The 20,483-nt window shown below is 41.0% G+C and overlaps 1 protein-coding gene across 1 annotated transcript in view; it reads left to right on the top strand.

Moving 5' to 3' along the window:
• The window catches only part of lrrc75a (leucine rich repeat containing 75A), a 53,711-nt gene that overhangs the window by 1,363 nt on the left and 31,865 nt on the right, over positions 1 to 20,483 (top strand). Inside the window, exon 2 of the mRNA XM_073492213.1 lies at positions 12,853 to 12,981. Within this exon, the coding sequence (XP_073348314.1) occupies positions 12,853 to 12,981 (129 nt within the window). The remainder of the gene's footprint in view (positions 1 to 12,852; positions 12,982 to 20,483) is intronic.

Here is a 20,483-nt window from a genome sequence, read left to right as displayed (position 1 = left end):
TTCCAGGGCAAAATACATCTGGGTTTGTACAAAGTTTTTTTATAGTGTTGAAAAAAAACAGCCAACTAGTCACTTAGTCAGTCAGTGGAAAATGACAATGATTTTAAAACTGCAGTCTCTAGGTGGAAAAAGCCAAACTGGTTTCAGTTAGGTGAATATGTTTATTCCATCCCTGTGTAAAATATCAACTACACTATTCCCCAGAATAGTTCATCACATTCATAACATTTTGGGTCTCTTCCTGTCCCAGAGTGAGTTAAGAAAATCAATACCACTCTTGTGTCTGTGTGTTCAGTCAAAGCTGGACCTCAGCTAGCCTGACTCTCTCTAAAGTTCAAAAATACACAATCACACAGGGCTGGGTACCGTTCATATTTGAACCCATACCAATACTGGTGCCTGGAATTTGGTGCTGGTACCCAAGTAAACCTTTTTTATCGGGACTTTACTCTCACTGAAATAACAAAAATTTCATTTCAGTTGTAAAAATAAGTCATTAAATGCAACCAGCATAGCCTAATGGAGGAAGCTGTTCAAAGACATGGAGGCAGCTGAAGAAACAGATTTTACTCTGTGCACTAAAATGTATAAACTGATGGATAATCAGCACAGTATTTGACTGCATATACAAATATAAATAACTGTCAAAGGCAACAATAAAATCAAGCATCAGAGGGCAGCGATATGCCACTGCAGCTTCAAGTCAGCCTAATCCGAAGAAGACACGCAGGCGTTTCTGTTATGTTGTTGTCTTTACAGCAGTGCTTCAAAATGTAAAATGTCCCTGTTAATATTAGGAATTCACATACTATTGGTTTCAAACCACATATTAAAACCTCTCAGATACTGCTTTAGCATGCTTAACAGCATGTTGGTAAGGCATTTAGGACACAGCCAGTGGTTGAGTTTTGGCTAATTCTAGTAAGAATGCTAAGGTAACGTCAACCAAGACAACTAGCTAATTCATGACATAAAGATTCAATTTGCAACCTTAAAAGTACCGAGCTCGGTCCCCAACCCTAAAAGCACATTGTATCTTGTTTGCATGATCCATACAAACATATATTTCAGTAGAAGTTAAGTGCTCTTTCTAGCAAACAGTAACGAGTGCAGGGCATGTTTGCAGCTTCCTGGAGAGTCCTCACAGGGAGGTTGACAGCTTTGGTACGACTGTGCCTGTGCAGAGACCAGCTGTATATCAAAATCTGCACTAACCAATCCACTGCCAACCTTCACTAAAGCCAATGAGGCTGCACAGAAGTGCTGGTTGGTATATTTTTGAATAGCTAGCTGTTTAGTCTTTATGCAAAGCTATGCCAATTGCCTCTTGGCTCCAGCTTCCTACGTGATACACAGATATAAGAGTGGTACCAATGTTATAATCTCCCTCTTGGAAATAATTCAGAATTCTTTATTTATTTTTATTGCATTTATTTAAGTTTAACCCTAAAGGAACAGACATGCCTATGGCACTGTGGCTGGGTATCATGTGACATTTCCCAAAACTGTGACTGATACTCTACATGAGTTCTGGCACTAATAACAAATCCTACATTTTTAGATACTGTAGTTTAGAGTAATACACATGTTTCTGATACAAATAAAAAAATCCCATTAAATGCTGTCTAAGCACAAGCAAACACCAACTTGACCTTACTGGAAATTGGCAGAATCTCCTTTCAATCAGGAGAGACTAATGGATGAAGTAAAGAAACATTTGATTACAGCAGATGATATGTGATGTGTTACAGCAGATGACATGTGATGTGTTACAGCAGATGATATGTGATGTGTTACAGCAGATGATATGTGATGTGTTACAGCAGATGATATGTGATGTGTTACAGCAGATGATATGTGATGTGTTACAGCAGATGATATGTGATGTGTTACAGCAGATGATATTGATAATGAGTTTAGTCAGAGTGTCTTTCACTCTTAGACTATACAGAGAGATTTCGTGATGAAAGGGCGTCTGCCCTGAGCAGCAGCAAGAAGAATCCCCCCCATGGAGTCCAGACGCTGGTGGTGGTGGTGGTTGAGGGCTCTTCTGAGAGAGATAGGTTGATGAATTGATGAAGCGGATGAAGCTGGTGAATATGCGAAGACTGGGCGGTGATGGGGAGGTGGAGGGTACGTGCAAAAAACAGCAGCATGATTGAACTACAGGCAGGAGACAATCATATTTAAAAAGACATAACATAAGATAGAATAATGAACGTAAAGCAATGTAAAGTTTAAATTAAAGCGTACATTTCCAGCATTTATTCTGGCAACTGGGTTGTGTGCAGGTTTGCGATTAGAGGGAAGAAGATTTTCCTTATGTCTGTGATGAAAGCTGATTTTACAGTCGATTAGGATTTTAAAACTGTGTGTCTGTAAAAGTGTGAGCCCAGCCTTAATGTTTTAATCCCTACTGTAGGGGAGGTGAGCTTTGATGGCAGCTCAATGCTACAGATATGTGTTATTCATCTAGAATCGATACAGATAGCATAGTATACATGTGGTTAAAAAAATATCATTTCTAATTTTTGTGTTTTCCACTTGACTGAAAGAGCTACATTGTTTTTAAGTTCATGAAATATGCAATTTTGATAGATATTCCTACGTGACAGAATAAACTACTGCACTTAAAAGCACTTTTATTCTACTGGAAGCTCATCTGAAGAGAACAGCTTAAATTGTCAGACCACTGAGCGTTTCAAGTATCTCTCTTTATCCAGCCTCATCGTAACATACGCATTTGGGCCTTATTTCCAAGCAGACATTCTCCATTGGACCTCCATTGTGGCATCAGAAACCGCTGCTCAGAGATTTGTGGTCAACTAAAAAGCCTTTTATCAGCACTGAGTGAACTACTTCTCCTGCCAATAAGTTATTTGATATGGTTTACAAACTTAAGATGTTTCCTTAGCTCATTGTTCATATAATAAAACTTCAGTGTTATTGAAACACCAAGCAGTATCAATAGAAAAGAGAAGATACAGTGTGAACAGCAGTCCATCCACATGGCTTAGCTTTGATCCAGTGGGTGATGGGTTAAGTCAAGCTCTTCTGACCTTCTGATCCCTGCAGGATTTTTTTCTGGCTGCTGGTGGTGGAGGTGGGGATTAGGGGAAAAGAAACGTCCACAAGCATGATGCACTCCAACTGGACTGAAGTTAACGATATAGAGAGACACTGTGATGTTTCAGATTGAAGGATGAATGTGTGTTATTTGTTTTGTATCAGCAGGGGGTTAGAGGGCAAAGGAGGATGACCTGAGGAGAAGAAGAAAAGGTTTTCTTATTGGGTCATGAAAACTAAATTGGAAGGGCTCCAGTTTAATAACCATCGGTCACATTTCATATTGTTTGTGCTCTGGCAGAACAGAACATGACGAACAGATCGCGCGATGAATTGGATTAAGACAATTACTGAGGATAAAGAGAGCAGAGAGGAAGAAAAACACGAGTGTGAAACTGCAACATGAAGAAAGAGAGAGGAAGAGGTGGTGAGGGATGACAGAGACATTCGATGTCAAAACGATAAAAGGAAAATAGAGGTAATGGCAGAAAAGGAAAAAAGACCAGAAATGAAAGACAGCTTGTTTGTGAAAGACACAAAGTCACTACTCGCTGGTCACCAGGTTCTTCTCCATATTGCTCGGAAAACCATGGCGACGGCCGCAGGGCTCGGACTAAACAGACATTGATTAATCAAGCAGGAGCTCTGTTAAGAGCTAATGGGGAGGTCATCTTCTTAATCACCACCGTTCAGTTAACTTGAAACCAAAGCTAGCTTCCCTTCACCACTTCCTGCTGGGCTGCCAAAAAGCTCATCGCTAAGCTAAAACCAGCGGCCTCTGTGGAAACCTCTAAATTTACCCTCAGTGGTTCCCTCAGCTGGGATTTTTAACTTTCCTTATGTTGTGTGACCAGTGTTGTGACAGATAATGAGAGGCTGTTATGATGTAGTCGCCATCAGTTTACCTTTTCAATGCATTGAAGCTCATGCAAGAACATTTTTATATTCTTAACCTTGAACTGTAATTTGTAAGAAATGACCAGGATTTGACGATAGCTGGATGGTGTATGAGTGTATTTCTCTGTTTAGTAACGAAATCAGGAGAAAAATATCTGCTTTCTTGACTTTTTGTGGGTTTATTTTGTTTTACACTAAGTAGCCGCTTTTACATTTTTCAGATGAAACTACGAAGGCTCTTGAGGTACAAAGTGGTATAATGAGACAGGACAGATTAGCAAGCCAGTGTCCTTGACTTCAACCCTCTTCATAGCATCGTGCCTGCAGAGGGGTGAAAATCAGCATGTTCACCTGGGTGTTGTATTTTCATCATAGCCGTTAGCAAGAGCCGATAAGCACCCTGACTACTGTAGAGTCAATTGGAACAAGACTAAATGCTGATTATACACATTCACATTGAAGACAAAAGCCAGATGTTAGTGGGTGTTACGCCATAACGTCAACACTGTTATTTCTTCACATGCAGTTGATAATGTTTCATTTTTTGAATGTTTCAAATAAAATTCTATCCATATCTTACAAATTGCACCTTCACCCTCTCCTACCTTTCTTGGCAGTTAGCTTGTATGAGTGTTCCAAGTTGGATTCACCAAAGTCTCTTAACTCAACAAACTTGTCTAATGACAGTGACCTGCATCAATTTTCCATCTGAAATGTAGACCTTTCTTTGCCAGTAAAATTATAAAACTGAAAAAAACATCAAGTTTGGATGCCACAAATTCTCTTAATTTACTTGAACTTGAGACCTAAGAACAAAGAACCTGTCGGATGAGTGGTTCCCTCCGCACTGTCTCAAACAAAGTACTGTAGGTGTTCCCTGCACACTGTCACAAACACAGTACTGTAGGTGTTCCCTGCACACTGTCACAAACACAGTACTGTAGGTGTTCCCTCCACGCTGAGTTCATGAAATATATTTTGTTGGAAATATGACTACAACCTTTATCATACACTGTACTGTTATTTGAACGTCCTCCTTTTTCTTTCTTTTCTTTGGTCTTATCAGCACTTGAAGGGCAGCGTCTCAACATGCTGACGTGCTGTTTGATTGATCGATTGATTGGTTCAGCTGTGTTTTGGCTGCACTTTGAATCCCAGTGGTGTGTGTGCTGCCTGCAGACTGTACAGTCTGTTTCATCACCACTTAATTAAAGGTCATTCAAGTGCAACTTTCAGACAGAGGTACATAAAACTTTGCTCCAGCTTTTGTATGCTGTCATCTACTACAATGGTGAGACATTGACATGATGTTCAAACTACAGCAAAAATGTCGGAGCCATTTTATTGAGTCACATGGCTGGCACAACCTCTTTTTCCATGTGAAAATAGATTTGCAGCCATCAGGTTTGAAAAATATTCTAGTCTTAAAGGAGAATATTATGCTTTCTATCGTTTGTTTTCACTGTTCCCCGTTAGTGTGTTACATAGGTTATTGTGCATATATGTAAAAGGTCTTGAAAGTTAAAAAGCAGAAGCCAACCAGAGACATGTGAGCAGTGCTGGCTCAGGCATGTGTGAGCTGACCAGTCAGAACAGACTGGGTATTCAGGAGGGAGGGCCTTAAAGAGACAGGAGCTAAAAGAAAGCGTCTCAGACAGAGAGGGAATACTGGACAGTTTGAGAAAACTGTTTTTTGAGCATTAAGGCAAGTAAACAGATTAATAGTAACCCAAAATAAGTTAAAAAAAAAATTTCACACAGCTATGATATTCCCCGCTTGGCGTGAAGAACAACATAAGTACCAATAAATCTGTGGAGAAGTGACTGAATGGCACAATCGTTAGCCGTAACAGATACATAAAATCCCATATTAACATTTCTACAGTTGGTTTAGCTAATGAAAAGAATAGTCTGACATTTTCTTAAAGGGACTTGGGGCAGGATCAAGAAATAAGACTCAGTAGTGATATGACGGCCGTTGCGGCCGTTAGGGTAACTGCAGCCATCAGACAAGCCGGTGTGGGAGCGCGCATGAACTCTTCACAGCAGTGCAGCTGATGCCTTATCCCCTACACACATGAAGCAGCCGGGAAGCCGGCTCGCTGTGTGTAGCGACACACAAGCGCGGCGATTTACCGTTACAGTCTGGAAGGCACAGGCAAAGACGGCATATTGGGGGACAGAAATATCGTCTCTGATACGGGATTGCTGTGTGTAAGCAGCTAATGTTGCTACACAGACACAAACAAACCGTTAGCCTGTGGCTACATCCAGCTGCTAACGTCACCTCCCGGATAACAGGTTGGGCTTTAGGTCCCATATATAAAGGGACATTTTTCTAACTCTTCGGTTTCAGACTAAAGGACCGTGGAAAATGTGCAGTCTGTAACTACTCAGTGTTACACAGCGGTGGACTAAGTTACATGTTTGCAGCTAACGCTACTTTGCACGTTAGGTCACTCCGAGTCCTCGGTGATCTCATATGATTTTCAAATCAAGCTCTAAACATGACCTGTAATGTTTTCTTACCTGGTTACTAGGAAATGAGCCATGTCAGCATCTGTTTTCTGTCCCAATACAAGTTGAAGCTGCCTCCATGAGCCGAACGCGTATCTGATGTGTATTCGGGTGTCAGCCCGGCTTTGGTTGTAATTTCGTTTCGACTCACAACATGCCGCTGATAAAACCTTTGTCTTCTTCTTAGTATGACTTTTTAGTGGACTTTGTGTGGTGGTGGGTCGTTTGCTGGCCGTAGCAGAATCCATTACTACCCAAACATTAGCTTGGGTCCACCGCGCTTGTCTTCTTCCCGTATCCAAGGACGCACATTCAGTGTCATCGGACGTCACGTCCGCAGGACTGTGCGGGAAATTCGGACACCGAATTGCAGTACATTATGCAGCACACAGCCTGTTCAAGGCAATGGAGAGATACGTGGGTGGGCTCATTCTTTTTGGTTTTGAACGCTTCATCACCCATTAGCATTAAAAAACTTAAAATGCATGTTTATTTTTTCACAAATCCTGCCCCAAGTTCCTTTAAATACACATTTTTGCTTTCTTGCTGATATTGAGAAGACTGATACTGCTCCAGTGTCTGTACACTATGAAGCTAGAGCTGGGAGGCGACTAGCTTAGCTTAGCATTAAGAATGGAAGCCAGGGGAAACAGCTACCTTAACCCTGACTTAAGTTAAATAGAATCTGCCCAAAAGCACCTATAAAGCTCACACTAGCACAATCTTACTTTGTTTAATTAGTACAGAAACCAAAAATGTAAGGACAATTTGTGGTTTCATAGGAATTTACATGCAAAAACATTTTTTTACAACGAAGCAGTAGAGCACCTAGGGGAAGTCTGTGATTCATGAACAGCCGAAATAGCAGTCCTAGATAAATATAGCAACTGTGGACTGATGGGCGAAGTCACCAAAATAATCCAACTCACATGAGCAGAGAAAAGTGAGCTGTTTCTTTGTGTGTGCAACGTTAGCTAACTGGTAGAAAGTAGCACTCATTTCTAAAAACTTGTTTTAGCTTTTTATCAGGTGTGACTAAAAGAGTCTAATCGAGGTAACTATGATAATGTGAAAATACTAAAGTGGCTCAAGTTTCCACAGCATAAGTGATCCTAAAATGCCAGACAACAAACAAAGTAAATTGTATACTGACTGAAAGCCTGACCTCACCTATCATTAGGCCATGCTTTTTTCTTTTTTTGTGTGTGTGGTCTTTGATAAGGTCGATATCAGCTCCATATATGGGTCCTTGCCATTATTTGCCCAACTGCACTTGAGCCATTGTGTTTGCCCTGTCTGTCTCCAGCTCCATCTTTGTTCCTATTCAGCTGGATTCAGACCGCTGCTTTGAGGTTGATCGGCATTAATTAGTATGGGTGGTGCTCTCTAATGAAAGAAAAGCCCACACTTTTTTTTCTTGTAGCATAAAGGGTTTATGTGTGTATAGAGTAGAGAGAGTGCAAGGAAGTAGACTATGCTTTCTTTTATTTTGTCCTCGTCATGCTTATTTCATGAGGGGTCACTGTTAATAATGCATGTTTCTTTCTGGAGGACTCTGTGTTTTCTTTTATACTGGATGTATTGCCAGGAAATGTGATGGATGTGGTTTATTTTTATTGGTCACTTAAGGGAACAGTTTGACATTTGGGGAAAAGACAGAGATGAAGAGAGACTAACACGTCTCAGAGTGGTGTCAGTCTTCTCATCTCACTTTCGATGAGACAGCCAATAGGCATATTTCCCAACATGTCAAATGATTTAACATTATTAAATCATTATTTAACTCTTTAACCCAAGTTATTTAAGAACAAGCTTATGTCCAACATTGAAAGGAAACAGAAAATAACTAAGCTACCACTAACCTTTGAACTAAGGGATCTCATACTTCTATTTTTCCTACCAGAGGAGTACAAAGTCTGTTCCTGTGGGGTAATACATTTGATCCATTTATTCCAGATTCTGTAGAATTTGTCTTTTTGGATCCTTAAACAGTACGTCAATTTTTCCATTTTAAATATTTCTAAAATGATTCCATACCAATCGTCAAGTGTTAGTGATGATTGGTTTAACCACTTTCTAGTGATTGATGTTTTACTTGCCGCTAGAAGAATCTGCAGCAGATTGCTCCAAAAACAAAACATGGCCCAGATAAAGGGTCTCAAAATTCTGAGCTACTTGGATCCTGAAAACTGCACTTCGTGCTTTGTGGATGTCATTCCAGAATGGGCTCAGTTTGGGACGGTCCCAGAATATATGAAAGTGATTTGCTTTCTTTGAGTCACACTTTCTCCAACACTTTGTGTTTGTGTTCTCGAATTTTTCTGGGTGTGGAGTCTCATAATATTCTTCCAACTGGGTTCTCTCCAATCTAAAGAGTTAGTTGTTGCTCCCCAAGCCTCCCTAAGAGTTGTAATCCTGCCTCTTTTCCCCACTTTTCTTTGATATACCAAGTGTTTCTAGCATTCATCAGAGCATTACACAGTAAGGAGATTGATTTAGTTGGTGTTGAATTAGTTGCCAGATTCAGGATATTATAAAAGTCAGGTTCTGCGGTTTGTCTACACTTCTCATAGAAGTAAACATCGTACTTGGAGGTACCTGAAAAAATCACTGTGCTCTAAGTCGTGCTTATCTTTCAAGGATTGAAAACTTTGTAATATATTTTTGTGTGTAAATGAAAGATAAGATAAGTCCTTTCTCTATCCAGGATTCAAATCTTTAACCTCCTCTGTCCTCATCTGAAGAGTTTTAGCATTTTATGGATTCCACACAACTAAGATATGGCAAAAGGTGGTTAACCTTTTGCCATATCTAGTTGCCATGACAACTCCTGAATCCTCTCCGTCAGTTGTTTCGGCCGTGTGATTACCATGCTCAGACCACCTTCAGCTCCCTCTGGTAGTCCGTAAATCCTTCTGATTTCTCTCCGCGAGCGCCCTTCTTGGTCTGTTTGTTTCCACTGTTGCTGCTCTTGTATTGTTAGCATCCCTGCTAACGCCCTTTTCCATTAATTGCAGCCTCCCCATTCTCTACAATCCTTGGTGTCATTAAGTTTTAGAAGCATCCTCGCCCCCTTTGTAGGTGAACTAAACGTTAGCCAATATTTTTTTTCTTTTTTTCTTTTGGGGCACTTTTAATTTGCCTTCGTCCAGAGGTCTTTCCTTATGCTCCCACTGTGGTGACCTGGAACTGGAAGTCCCCACCCCCTGAAGGTGTATTATTTAAAAAAATGAAAAAAATTGTCTACATGAAAATATGACCTTTAAGTAGATGCACATTCCACAACTCATTGAGATGAGATATAGGGTAATACGGTGTGATGTTCACCCAAGATATGAGATGTGTTCCTTTCTGATCACAATAATTTTAATCCATCACCTAGTTTCAACAGTTTCAATGCACAATTGCCAATGTCAGGTTTCTAAAATTTGAATTAATTTGACTATTCAGTGTCACAACCAGATAACCTGAAAGAACTCTTGTGACATTGATCGACTGACTGCATTTAAACATACTGAAATAATGATTCAATAGTCTTTGTTCATAATCCATGATCCAAGCCTCATGGAAAGACCAAAAAACAAACTAGCCAATTATTTCCATGCTACTTTCAGCACGTCTGATTGGCCAAATGGCCTCTAGAAAGCGTTGTATAATTCCACTGAGTTCTCTCTCTCTCTGTCTCTCTCTCTCTCTCTCTCTCTCTCTCTCTCTCTCTCTCGCTCTCTCGCACACACACATACAAACAGAAATAATTTCAGATGTGATGCACCATGTGTGATCTCAACTGGAAACTGTGTGTGAGTGTGTATATCCTGGTCGCCAACGGCACATATCACAACATACACCTGTTGATGCACTAATCATAGGTTTCTCTCATCTGCTATGTCGCTATTAATGTCACCCTCATCTGAAAACACAGCAGCTGATTCATGTGTGTGTGTCAGCCAGTCAAAGCGCCTGTCATAATTCACTGCCCCTCCTACGCAAAACAATAGGCAGCATGGAAACCTGGGTGAGTCATACCTTTCTGTAGGAGACTGAGCATCTCTCTTGCCCTCTCTCTTTCTCTCTCTCCCTCTCCAAACATAGTCGGCCCTGTTGCCACTTAAATGGCTCGGAACTGTCTGCACAAACAAACCCAAACACAAATATATATAGACAGTATGAGCCTGTACCTTCAGACTAAAATGCATTCTGCCAGAAAGTGTTTCAAGCCCACTGGAATTGGCAGAAAAAGCAGTGGTGTTTATAGAAAAGCAGACCCATTACTGATGTGTATACTTAGTGTTGTGCCAGTACGTATCGTCTGAATGTATACGCCTGGCTGTGACTGTGTGTGTGTGTGTGTTTGTGGGTGTGTTTGTATGTATGCTTGGCCATTAACCCAAGAGCATGTCAGAAAATCAATGGCCGTTGTCCTCATGATGGTGAATGAGACAAATAAAGGGTATGGACAAACACTGCGCTATAAAGTTGACTATTTAAATTAGTACAACTAACAGTACTGAAACAAAAGTGTGCCATCATTTTGTTTTACCAAATATGTATATCAGAAAAGCATGAGTCAGAATATAGCTTATTAAATATGTGAAAATGAGTTATAGTGCTATAGGTTTGTGGAAACTTCCTTGTTCTTTTCACTAAGGGGAAGATATAGCTGTCATTAAAGCTGCAATTAACGATGTCATTATCCATTAATCCACCTGTTGATTTCCCGATGAATCGTTTAGTCTACAAAATGTGAAAAAAATGTGCAAAATGCTCATCACCCAAAGTGATGTCATCATCATAAATGATGAACAAAAACAGCAAATCCCAACATTTAAAGGTGCTCTTTGTAAGAAAAATGTATTTTTGAGTCTCACTCCTCACCTGTCAAATACTGACGCTTTGGGATGGCGGCCGACCCATCCTACAATCTCAAAGCTTCATTATTTGACGGGTTGGGAGTGAGACTCAAAAATCAACTTGTCGTACAAATAGCACCTTCAAGAAGCTGAAAGCAGCAAATGTTTGACATTTTAGCTCTCCCTCTTGAGATCTGTCTGTGCTCTTTGTGTCTGTGCGGGACAGATATAATTACTTTATTATTATAATTTCTGTTAGACCACGCCATCAGGTGCGTGTGCAAATCCGAGCGCAAACTTTTCTTTGCCACAGTGAAAATTTTGTTTTTGAAAGGCTAAACGCCAACAAATATGGATTGAAGCAGAATATTTTGTTAGGTAAAAACATGTTGTGGATTTTGGAAATTATTACATCAATCTTTCTTCCATACACTTCAATTTTTGGCCTTTTCAACGCTCTGAAGTTACTACATGTACTATATGTAGTAGCCTAACTAAATCTGTCCATTGAAAATATTTTTCTTTAGTAGGTATGTTAGTAATAACACCCTTCGAGCTAGCTAAGCATTTCTGTGGTTATATGTGCAGTATTTATTCAGTTAGGGAAATCCCATGATCTCCATTCAAGGTGGACTCAGCAGGAGCTAGATATCATCTTCACCAAAAATTGCTCTAATGTGCCTTCCACATTGGTCTAGCAGTAATCCAACAGCATGAGAAATTACATTTATATAACTACAATAACAAACAAGAAGAAACTCGTGCTGCTCACACAGTTTTTTCTTCCTGTTAAATCATTAATTCCCCGGCCATATTGCTTTCACTTTCATGCAGTACTGTTGAAAAACAAAAAGCTGAAGTATAATATTGATGACCTCATGATATGGTAGCCTAATAATCATTAAATATGCTCTGTGTGGGAATCACACTCTGTCATACACATCAAATACTGCATGCCTATGATACAGTAAGAGCAGCTGATTTCAGGCTTTCAAGCTGAAGTAACGCTCTGCCAACAGATTTATTTGCCGTCGGCTCTGATGGAGCTTGAGATGTGACAAATTTTGATTTTCCCTCATCAGCGGGCAGCAGACAGCGGGAAGCAATGCAACAGGCTTTAATTTAATGCTTTAGCCGGTCGGCGAGTTTTACAAAGAAGCATGGAAAATTTAAAAGCCTTTTAAGTATTGGCTTGCACTTACAGACAAGAGATTTATGTGTTGTGTGTTTCATACAGTATGTGCATGAATTAACCTTTTTATGTTTGCTTACAATGTCAAATGTATATAAGCCTAGTGTACTGTATGTTATCCACTGAATAGTGTGTGTGCTTTCCTGTGTTTTTGTTCTTTTTTATGTCCTAATGAAAAGCCCATTGAGTTTCCCCATGTGTATGAAATGTGGTATATAAATAGATGCCTTGCTTCTATGACTGTTTCCTATTTAAGTACTGTATGTACAATTGCGTAAGTGAGGCTATCATGGTTTTATTTAATGTGTGTTTGTGTGTGTGTGTGTGTAGGACCTGGGCATGGAGTCAACATCTCTGGATGATGTGTTGTACCGTTATGCCAGCTTCAGAAACCTGGTCGACCCCATCACGCACGACCTGATTATCAGCCTAGCACGATACGTCCACTGCCCCAAGACGGTAGGACACACACACACACACGCACACACACACACACACACACACACACACACACACACACACACACACACACACACACGCACACATACACACACACACACACACAAAAATCCTAATCTTAAATATTGACGATTACAGTAAACATGCTCGTGCATGCCCCCATACACACACATGCCAATGTGATTCATTTCGTTGCTGCTATCAGATGATGCCCTGATTCATTTTGTCTGACACTATTAGGTTACAGAAGTGCTCCAAGTGGTTGTGTGGCTGTGTGTGTCCTTGAGGGAAGCACAGCTCCTTGTGTTTGTTCATTCATGTAGTCCAGTTTGTCATTGAGGGAGAGAGGGGGGAAGAAAGGGTGACAGCAGCCATGCTGGATGAATAATAGAGGGAGGAAGTAGGAGTGATAGAGGAGAAGATAGGAATTAAAAGGCCTGTTGTATAAATGCAGCATGGTGCATAGTGAAACACTGTTGCCCTAATACTGGCTGAGTTAAAGGGCCTACTGTATTTTCAACCAGTGCTGAGCCCATTTTAATCTATTTACTGGAAGAAATCTTCTCGATCTGAGAAACAGATCATATCATATTGTTTCTAGGCTTGTTTCTTCTTTCCTCCTGTCTTCAATGATGCAAAAGCATTTCTGAGATTATAAAACTGTTTTAATCTATGTGCAATTGATGTGTGTCCTTTACACGTTCCCCTGAGTGTGTAGTGCGTTTTGCATCTGCACAAACTCAACACCCATATGAAGAATGAGATGATATATTTACGAGTCAATTTGCTGATAAAAACGACAAAAACATTGTGCCTTGTAACTTTGGAAAACAATAACTCACAATATGTATTTTTTATTTGTCAGTGAATTAAAACAGAATCAAAAGTGAAATACGACAAATGGACAAATAAAACAATTCTTCTTTATTGTCATTTTGTAAAACATCGAAACCGCAATTAGTCTTTTGATGCAAAACTCTTCAAGTATCTTACCTCCAAAAATCATTTCTTCTTCAGAAACTGATTTAGCTGCTTCACTTGTTGCACTTCCAAGCACCATTCTGCATCCAGTAATGTTATCTATGTTGGCCGACAAAGGCAAACACACTGCGACTTAAGAAAACACATGCAAATAGACAGAACACAAGCGAAAAAAGGGAAAGATCTTCATCAATTTTAAGACATGCACAGCAGAAATGCACTGCAAATTTACACTACACAACTAAATACAAGAATGCATGGCAACAGCCCAAAACACATTAGAAAAACATACAAAAACAGAAACGAAGCAAGGTCAAAAACATGCAAACCCCAAAAACACATGCAACAGAAAAATGCTGTCTATTCAGTTGCCACAACTGTAACTACTAAAACTTGACTAAAGCTAACTGATATACATTTTTTCAAAAGACTGTTCATCCATCCATCTATTGCCTTTCACTTACCCGGGGTCGGGTTGCGGTAGCAGCAGGCTTAGTAGGGTTTTCCAGATGTCCTTCTCCCCAGCAACACTTTCCAGCTCCTGCTGGGGAATCCGGAGCTGTTCCCAGGCCAGATTATATATATAATCCCTCCAGTGTGCCCTGGGTCTCCTTCCAGTTGGTCATAACTGAAAAAAGCTCCAAAGGGATGCCTGATCAGATGCCTCAACCACCTCAGCTGGCTTCTTTCGATGTGAAGAAGCAGCAGTTCTACTCCAAGCTCTCCGCAGATTTCTTAGCTCTTCACCCCATCCTTAAGTCTGAGCCCAGCAACCCTACGGAGGAAACTCATTTTGGCAACTTGTATCTGCAATCTCGTTCTTTCAGTCACTACCCACAGCTCATGACCATAGGTGAGGGTTGAAACGTAGATGAACTGGTTTATCAAGGGCTTCATCTCCCGGCTCAGCTCCCTTTTTACCACAACAGTCCGGCGCAGCGCTTGCAGCACTGCTGATGCCGCACCAAACCGCCTGTCCCGCTCCATTTTCCCATCACTTGTGAACAAGACAAGACCGAGATACTCCTTTGTTCGGGGGAGGAGCTCACCCACCAACCGGAGTTGGCAATCCACCACTTTTTGGCAGAGAACCATGGCCTCAGACTTAGAGATTCACACTCAGCTGCAAACCGCCCAGTGCCTACTGGAGGTCACGTAATCTGCGAAGATTCACACAAATTGGAGGTTCCCGAACCGGACACTCCTCACCACAGCTGCGATTTGAGAATCTAAGAACCTGTCGAAGAATATCACAAACAGGACTAGGGACAAGGGACAACCTTGGCGGAGTACAACACCCACCTGAAATGTGCTTGACTTAGTGCCGAGTATATGAACACAGCTCTCACTTCGGTTATATAGGGACTGTATAGCCCATAGCAACAGGGCCGGTACCCCACACTCCAGCAGTACCCCCTGGAGGACGTGGTCATAGGCCTTCTCCGAGGAATTCCCCTTGTGGTGATTCAGGGTGGCTCAAACTCAATAGTTTCTTTTTTTAAAGAAACTGCAAAACTAATGAAATGCAAGGCACATATGATAAAACATTAAAACAAGATATTATTTTGCTTTAGCCTAAAGCATAACATCTATAAGATTAATACCTGGGTTGTTCTGTCCTTGTTGCACGCTAGGAAAACGAACATGATGACCTTATGTTGTTTCAGAGAGGATCAAAGAGGGGTGACAATGTTCCCTCTGATGCTTTCTCTGATCAACTCGAGCTTGCTTGGGTATGGTTGCAGAGGTGGTTTTCCGTGACTTCTGCAGGTCTCCAAGAGTTTTCTTTTTTGCTGCTGGTGGCACTGCCGCTTTGCCAAGGACTGTTTCTCCACAACAGCAGAGGCACTGCTCTCTCCGCCTTTCATTTCAAAAATCTTTTCAGTCAGTGCCTATTTTGTCTCATTTCATTGTCAAAATGATTCCCCCTATATCTAAGGTCCACCAAGCAGGCAAGTAATGGCTGTTTAATTATTCATTCATTATTATGAACTGAAGTTAGACTGGCTATATCTGTGTAGAAATTTAAAAAAGTAATAATATAGGTTACATTTTAAGATATTATACGTTTGAGTATATTTTTTTGCTCAATGAAAAAAAAATATTTAAACCATCTCAGCAAGCAAGCAAATGATCATATATGAAATATATATTTCACAGATTATATTTATTGCAATGCATTGAAATGTTTCAGTGGACCTATGTTTATGCAACTGAGGCTACATTTTAAATTAGTATTCATTTCAATATTAATTTTCAGTAAACGTAAAAATACATTTCATTAATCCCAACAAGCCAACTGAATATGGACAAAAGAATGGTAGACTTGCTGTGGAAACTGTCATTGAATGTTTTTAGACCTATATGTTGATGAATTTGAATGAAGGCTGAATGACAGTTATTTTCATCCAGGGATAGTAGACAGTATCTACTGTATGTGTTCAATCACTGAACTCATCACTCACCAAAGACTCTGATTCCTTCTTTTCTTTTCTTTTCCCCTCTCTCTGTTAAGTCACGTCCATGATATAAAGTACATCTCCCCTCCAGCTCCAGTCAGCAGACAACACTGCAGTACATAAACCTCGACAATGGATGTCACCTCCGTGCAGTGAAAAGATTCCACTTTTTAATCCTAAAAGTTAAAAAGTAAAACTTCTCCTCCTGTTAGTCACATCTAATTCTAGTCTGGATCAGAGCAGAATTAGATGTGACTCTGGGTGCTTTCTCCTCCAGAAGGACTGGCTCTGCACCTGAATCTCTTCTTCAGAGGTGACTTATTCTGAGCAGCTGAGCAGCAGCTGCGCCCCCCCCACTCCACCCAACCATACCCAGAGAGCACTTGGCAGAGTCCCGTAGCAGCAGAAATTACATATAGTGTGTTCAAGTTGTCAGTCATGCTGTTACAGTCTGTGCAACGTTAAGACATCAGAAAACATGAAAGGTGCTACTATACTGACAGAATGCATACTGTGACTTCATATGTACATTCTCTTGCACTCTTATGTTTCAGTCAAAACTCCATAGAGCAGAAAAATGATTAAATTAACTTTACCCACCACAGTCTCATGAATCTGATAATAATAAAACTGCAGAATTGACAACACCAAACCACTAGTAAAGAAAGGAAGTGAAAACTTAGTTTAGTTAAAAGACAGGATCAGCATATTGAGGTAGTTGTGGTTTTGCATAAATAGAAATATAATTTATTACATCAGTGTTAATCATCTCTGTTCTAAATGTATGGATCATTCAGGGAGGTAGAAAGAGAAAGATAAATACATATCTTTGGGTTGAAGTTGTTTTATCCAAAGTATGCAGTGATTCTTTTTGCACATACATAAAACATACTCCAGTGAAGCCCTGCAATGCTGCTACCATCAATGATAAAAACACTCATACACACTGGTGTGTCAATCAAGTATACGTTCTGCCCAGCCGGGGTGGTCTTGATCAATTCTCCAGTTAACATGATATCAATCAAAGAAGCTGGACCTATGTGAAAAATTAGTCAACAATATAAACAGCTAGATACTTGAACTGAGGCATGCTGTGAAGAGCTGGGATCAGAGGTCATGATGTAGACATGTCATTAGTGCCTTTCTGTACAACAGGACAGTGTTGGAAAAGGTGTTGTTTACCCCGATGTGTTTTTAGGCTTGTTGATTTGCTTAAAGTGTAAAAAGCACCTCTCGCCTGCAGGTCTTGCCACTTCTTTTACCGTTCCTCCCTGTGACAGGCCAGTTAAAACTGATCCACCGAGAGCAGAGAAGAAAGCAAAACTGTCCATATCTGGTTGAGCAGAGGTATTTTTGACGTTAACATTAGCAGTCAATAGCAATGAAAATACATTTTTGACAGGAATTGAAACAAAAAAGATTGATAGGTTGGAAAATCTAAATATAGTCATGGGAGTCAAAATTACAAGATACTACTACCAATTTTACACCAAACCAACGGAGAACCACTGGCAGGTGTCGAGGAGCTGTGGCACTGGGCACTTGGCACACTTGACTCTTGGGCGCTGGGCAACCGCAAATACGAACACCTGAGCAGTGGTGAGGAAGAGCAGACAGGGAGTCAGGATGTGGTCGGGGACCTCACTTTCTTGGGGGAGGCACCTTGTAGGCGAGGTGGGTTCCCCAGAAAAGGAGACACTTGGGGCTTGTCTAAGGTGTCAGTCTTAGGCTGGGGACTAGCTGACACTGGAGCTGGCGAGAGGCTAGTAGACGGGTGGCTAGCAGACACTTTAAGACCCACTTAAGTGGGACTCACCCACATGTCCTGAAACCTGTCAAATGCTGAATCAACACGAGTAATTCGTCTGCCAGGTCTATTAGTGGTCAGTTCGTTCTGTTACACTTCATTAAAAGGTGTGGACCCAAACGCAGAAATACATGGGAGGCAGGCAGGATTAAGAACTGAAAATAAGCTTTCAATGAAAAGCCAAAAATCCAAAAACCATGTAATACAAAAAATACAAAGTAGCGAACAAAAGCTAAGACAAAGTACCAATTAAGAAGAACAAAGTAAAAACAAGAGGAACATAAAAAACAGAAACATACCACGGGGTCAGACGGAGAGATGCTGGAGAACACTTGAAGGTACTGGAGTGAACAGGCTCAGGTGAAACGCACAAGGAACCACACAGGAGGATTACACAAGGAGAACACAGGGTGGCTACACAGGATGAATGAAGAGGGAGCACAAAGACTGTATACACACAGCACTAACGAGGGGATGAGGTGCACTAGAAACACTAGAAACAGGGAAGGGGGTGATGGGCTGGAAGAAAACAGGAGGGAAAATGACACAATAGGAGGAATAGCCTTACACTGCCAAATAGCCTTACACTGACTGTCTCTGTCCACTTGCTTGCATGACCACACATGTACAACCATCAGTTTAATCCAACAACACTGCTCAGTTGGGGGTGGAGACCATCCAGGTATGATCCATGACATCATGGGTCAGTGACATCAACTGATGAGAGGCTGAAGTGTAAATTCATATGATTAAACTCAGGTAAAACATGCTGTATCAGGCCCAGGAGAAGTAAAAAGCCACCTCAGAGCTAACATGGTACGCCTTTGGAAAAGAAAATCCAGGAAAATCCACTAATCTTCCTTTGTGGAAGATCACTCATGGCAGACACACACTCACACACACTGTTGCTCATGCACATACTCCTTTTTGAATAAAAAAACACTTCTACATAAAAACACACAGACGTGCTCATGCTTGTCACTTTCTCTCTCACACTCAAACGTTTCCTCAGCCTCCCTCAGGAGTGTGGATGGTCCATTCATTGCTGTGTGACTCCAGCTATGCAGGGTGGTTTGTGAATCCATACTTGAAACAGCAGCTGAAAGCGTTGCTGCTTTGTCAATGCAGCTGCAGTGATTCTCTCTCTGTCTCCTCTCTGTTATGTTCTCTTTTTCTTTCTTTCTGTTGCCTCTTTATTCTTCCCTTTTCTCACCTCCTCTGTCTCCTATCTGCAGCCTGATGTCATCTCTGTCTCTCACTTATTCTCCATGTCTGTCCGTGTGAATCCAACAGTTCACAGCTCAAGTTTACTTGGCTCAAAACACTGTTTGTGTCTGTGTGTGTGTTTGATCCCGGTTCTGTCATGTTTTCAGCTTCCAGTTAGCTTCATTTGTACTTACTATAGGCATGACTTATGCAAATTTTTGACATTGTGACGTAATGTGATGTTGAGATGTCACGGAACTAAAGGGGCAATATGTAAGAATTTAAGTTGAAAACATTCAAAAATTATCAACAGAAGGTAAATAAATAGCATTTTTGACATTATGATGGCTATGTATTGTGTTGCAGAGATATCTACAGAAGTTAGCATGCTAACCAGGTAACCCCTTCCAGGTCCAAAGCTATTTTGCTATTGGTGTAAACACTAACAACCCCCACCAGCTGCGTTTTGAGTCAGCCACGGCGCAGCTCCGCCGAACAGCTGTAGTTACGAAACTGAGGAATTCCCACGATAATTACATAATCACGCATGACCGCAGTTATACGTATGTGTTATAAACACAACAACACAAAGTGTTCCCGACCGAAGGATTAGAAGAAGAGCTCGTATTCGTCTCTTTTTTGAGGTTTTTGTGCTTGTATCAACAGGAAGTGTTTTATTTTGAAAATTAATTAATTAATTAATGTCGTGTTGTTGTTTCGTGTCTGACTTCCTGTCTGCTCTGTGCTAAATTCGGCTGAATTGCTGCGTTGTGCTGCGGCATCCGCCAGAATAGAAGTCCTGTGTATCTGCTCCGCAGGGCTGCGGACTGTCGGAGCTGGGACGCAGCAGACACGCAGCGCAGCGGACCTGGTGGAAGTTAACACATAGACTAGATTGCAACCGATCAGCTCCGCTGCCGTGGCAGAGCTGTAACGCAGCCGTAACGCAGCCGTAACGTATCCGGTGGAATCTGTGGGTCAGTCCCAACTGCTAGCTGCACGGCTGACTGAGTTAACTAGCTAAGGGGAGCTATACAGTTAGCAGCAAT

Source organism: Pagrus major, chromosome 2, assembly GCF_040436345.1.
Source record: "Pagrus major chromosome 2, Pma_NU_1.0".
Taxonomy (NCBI): domain Eukaryota; kingdom Metazoa; phylum Chordata; class Actinopteri; order Spariformes; family Sparidae; genus Pagrus; species Pagrus major.
The sequence above is the reverse complement of the archived record's forward strand: the minus strand, read 5'-3'. Positions and strand labels throughout refer to the sequence as shown.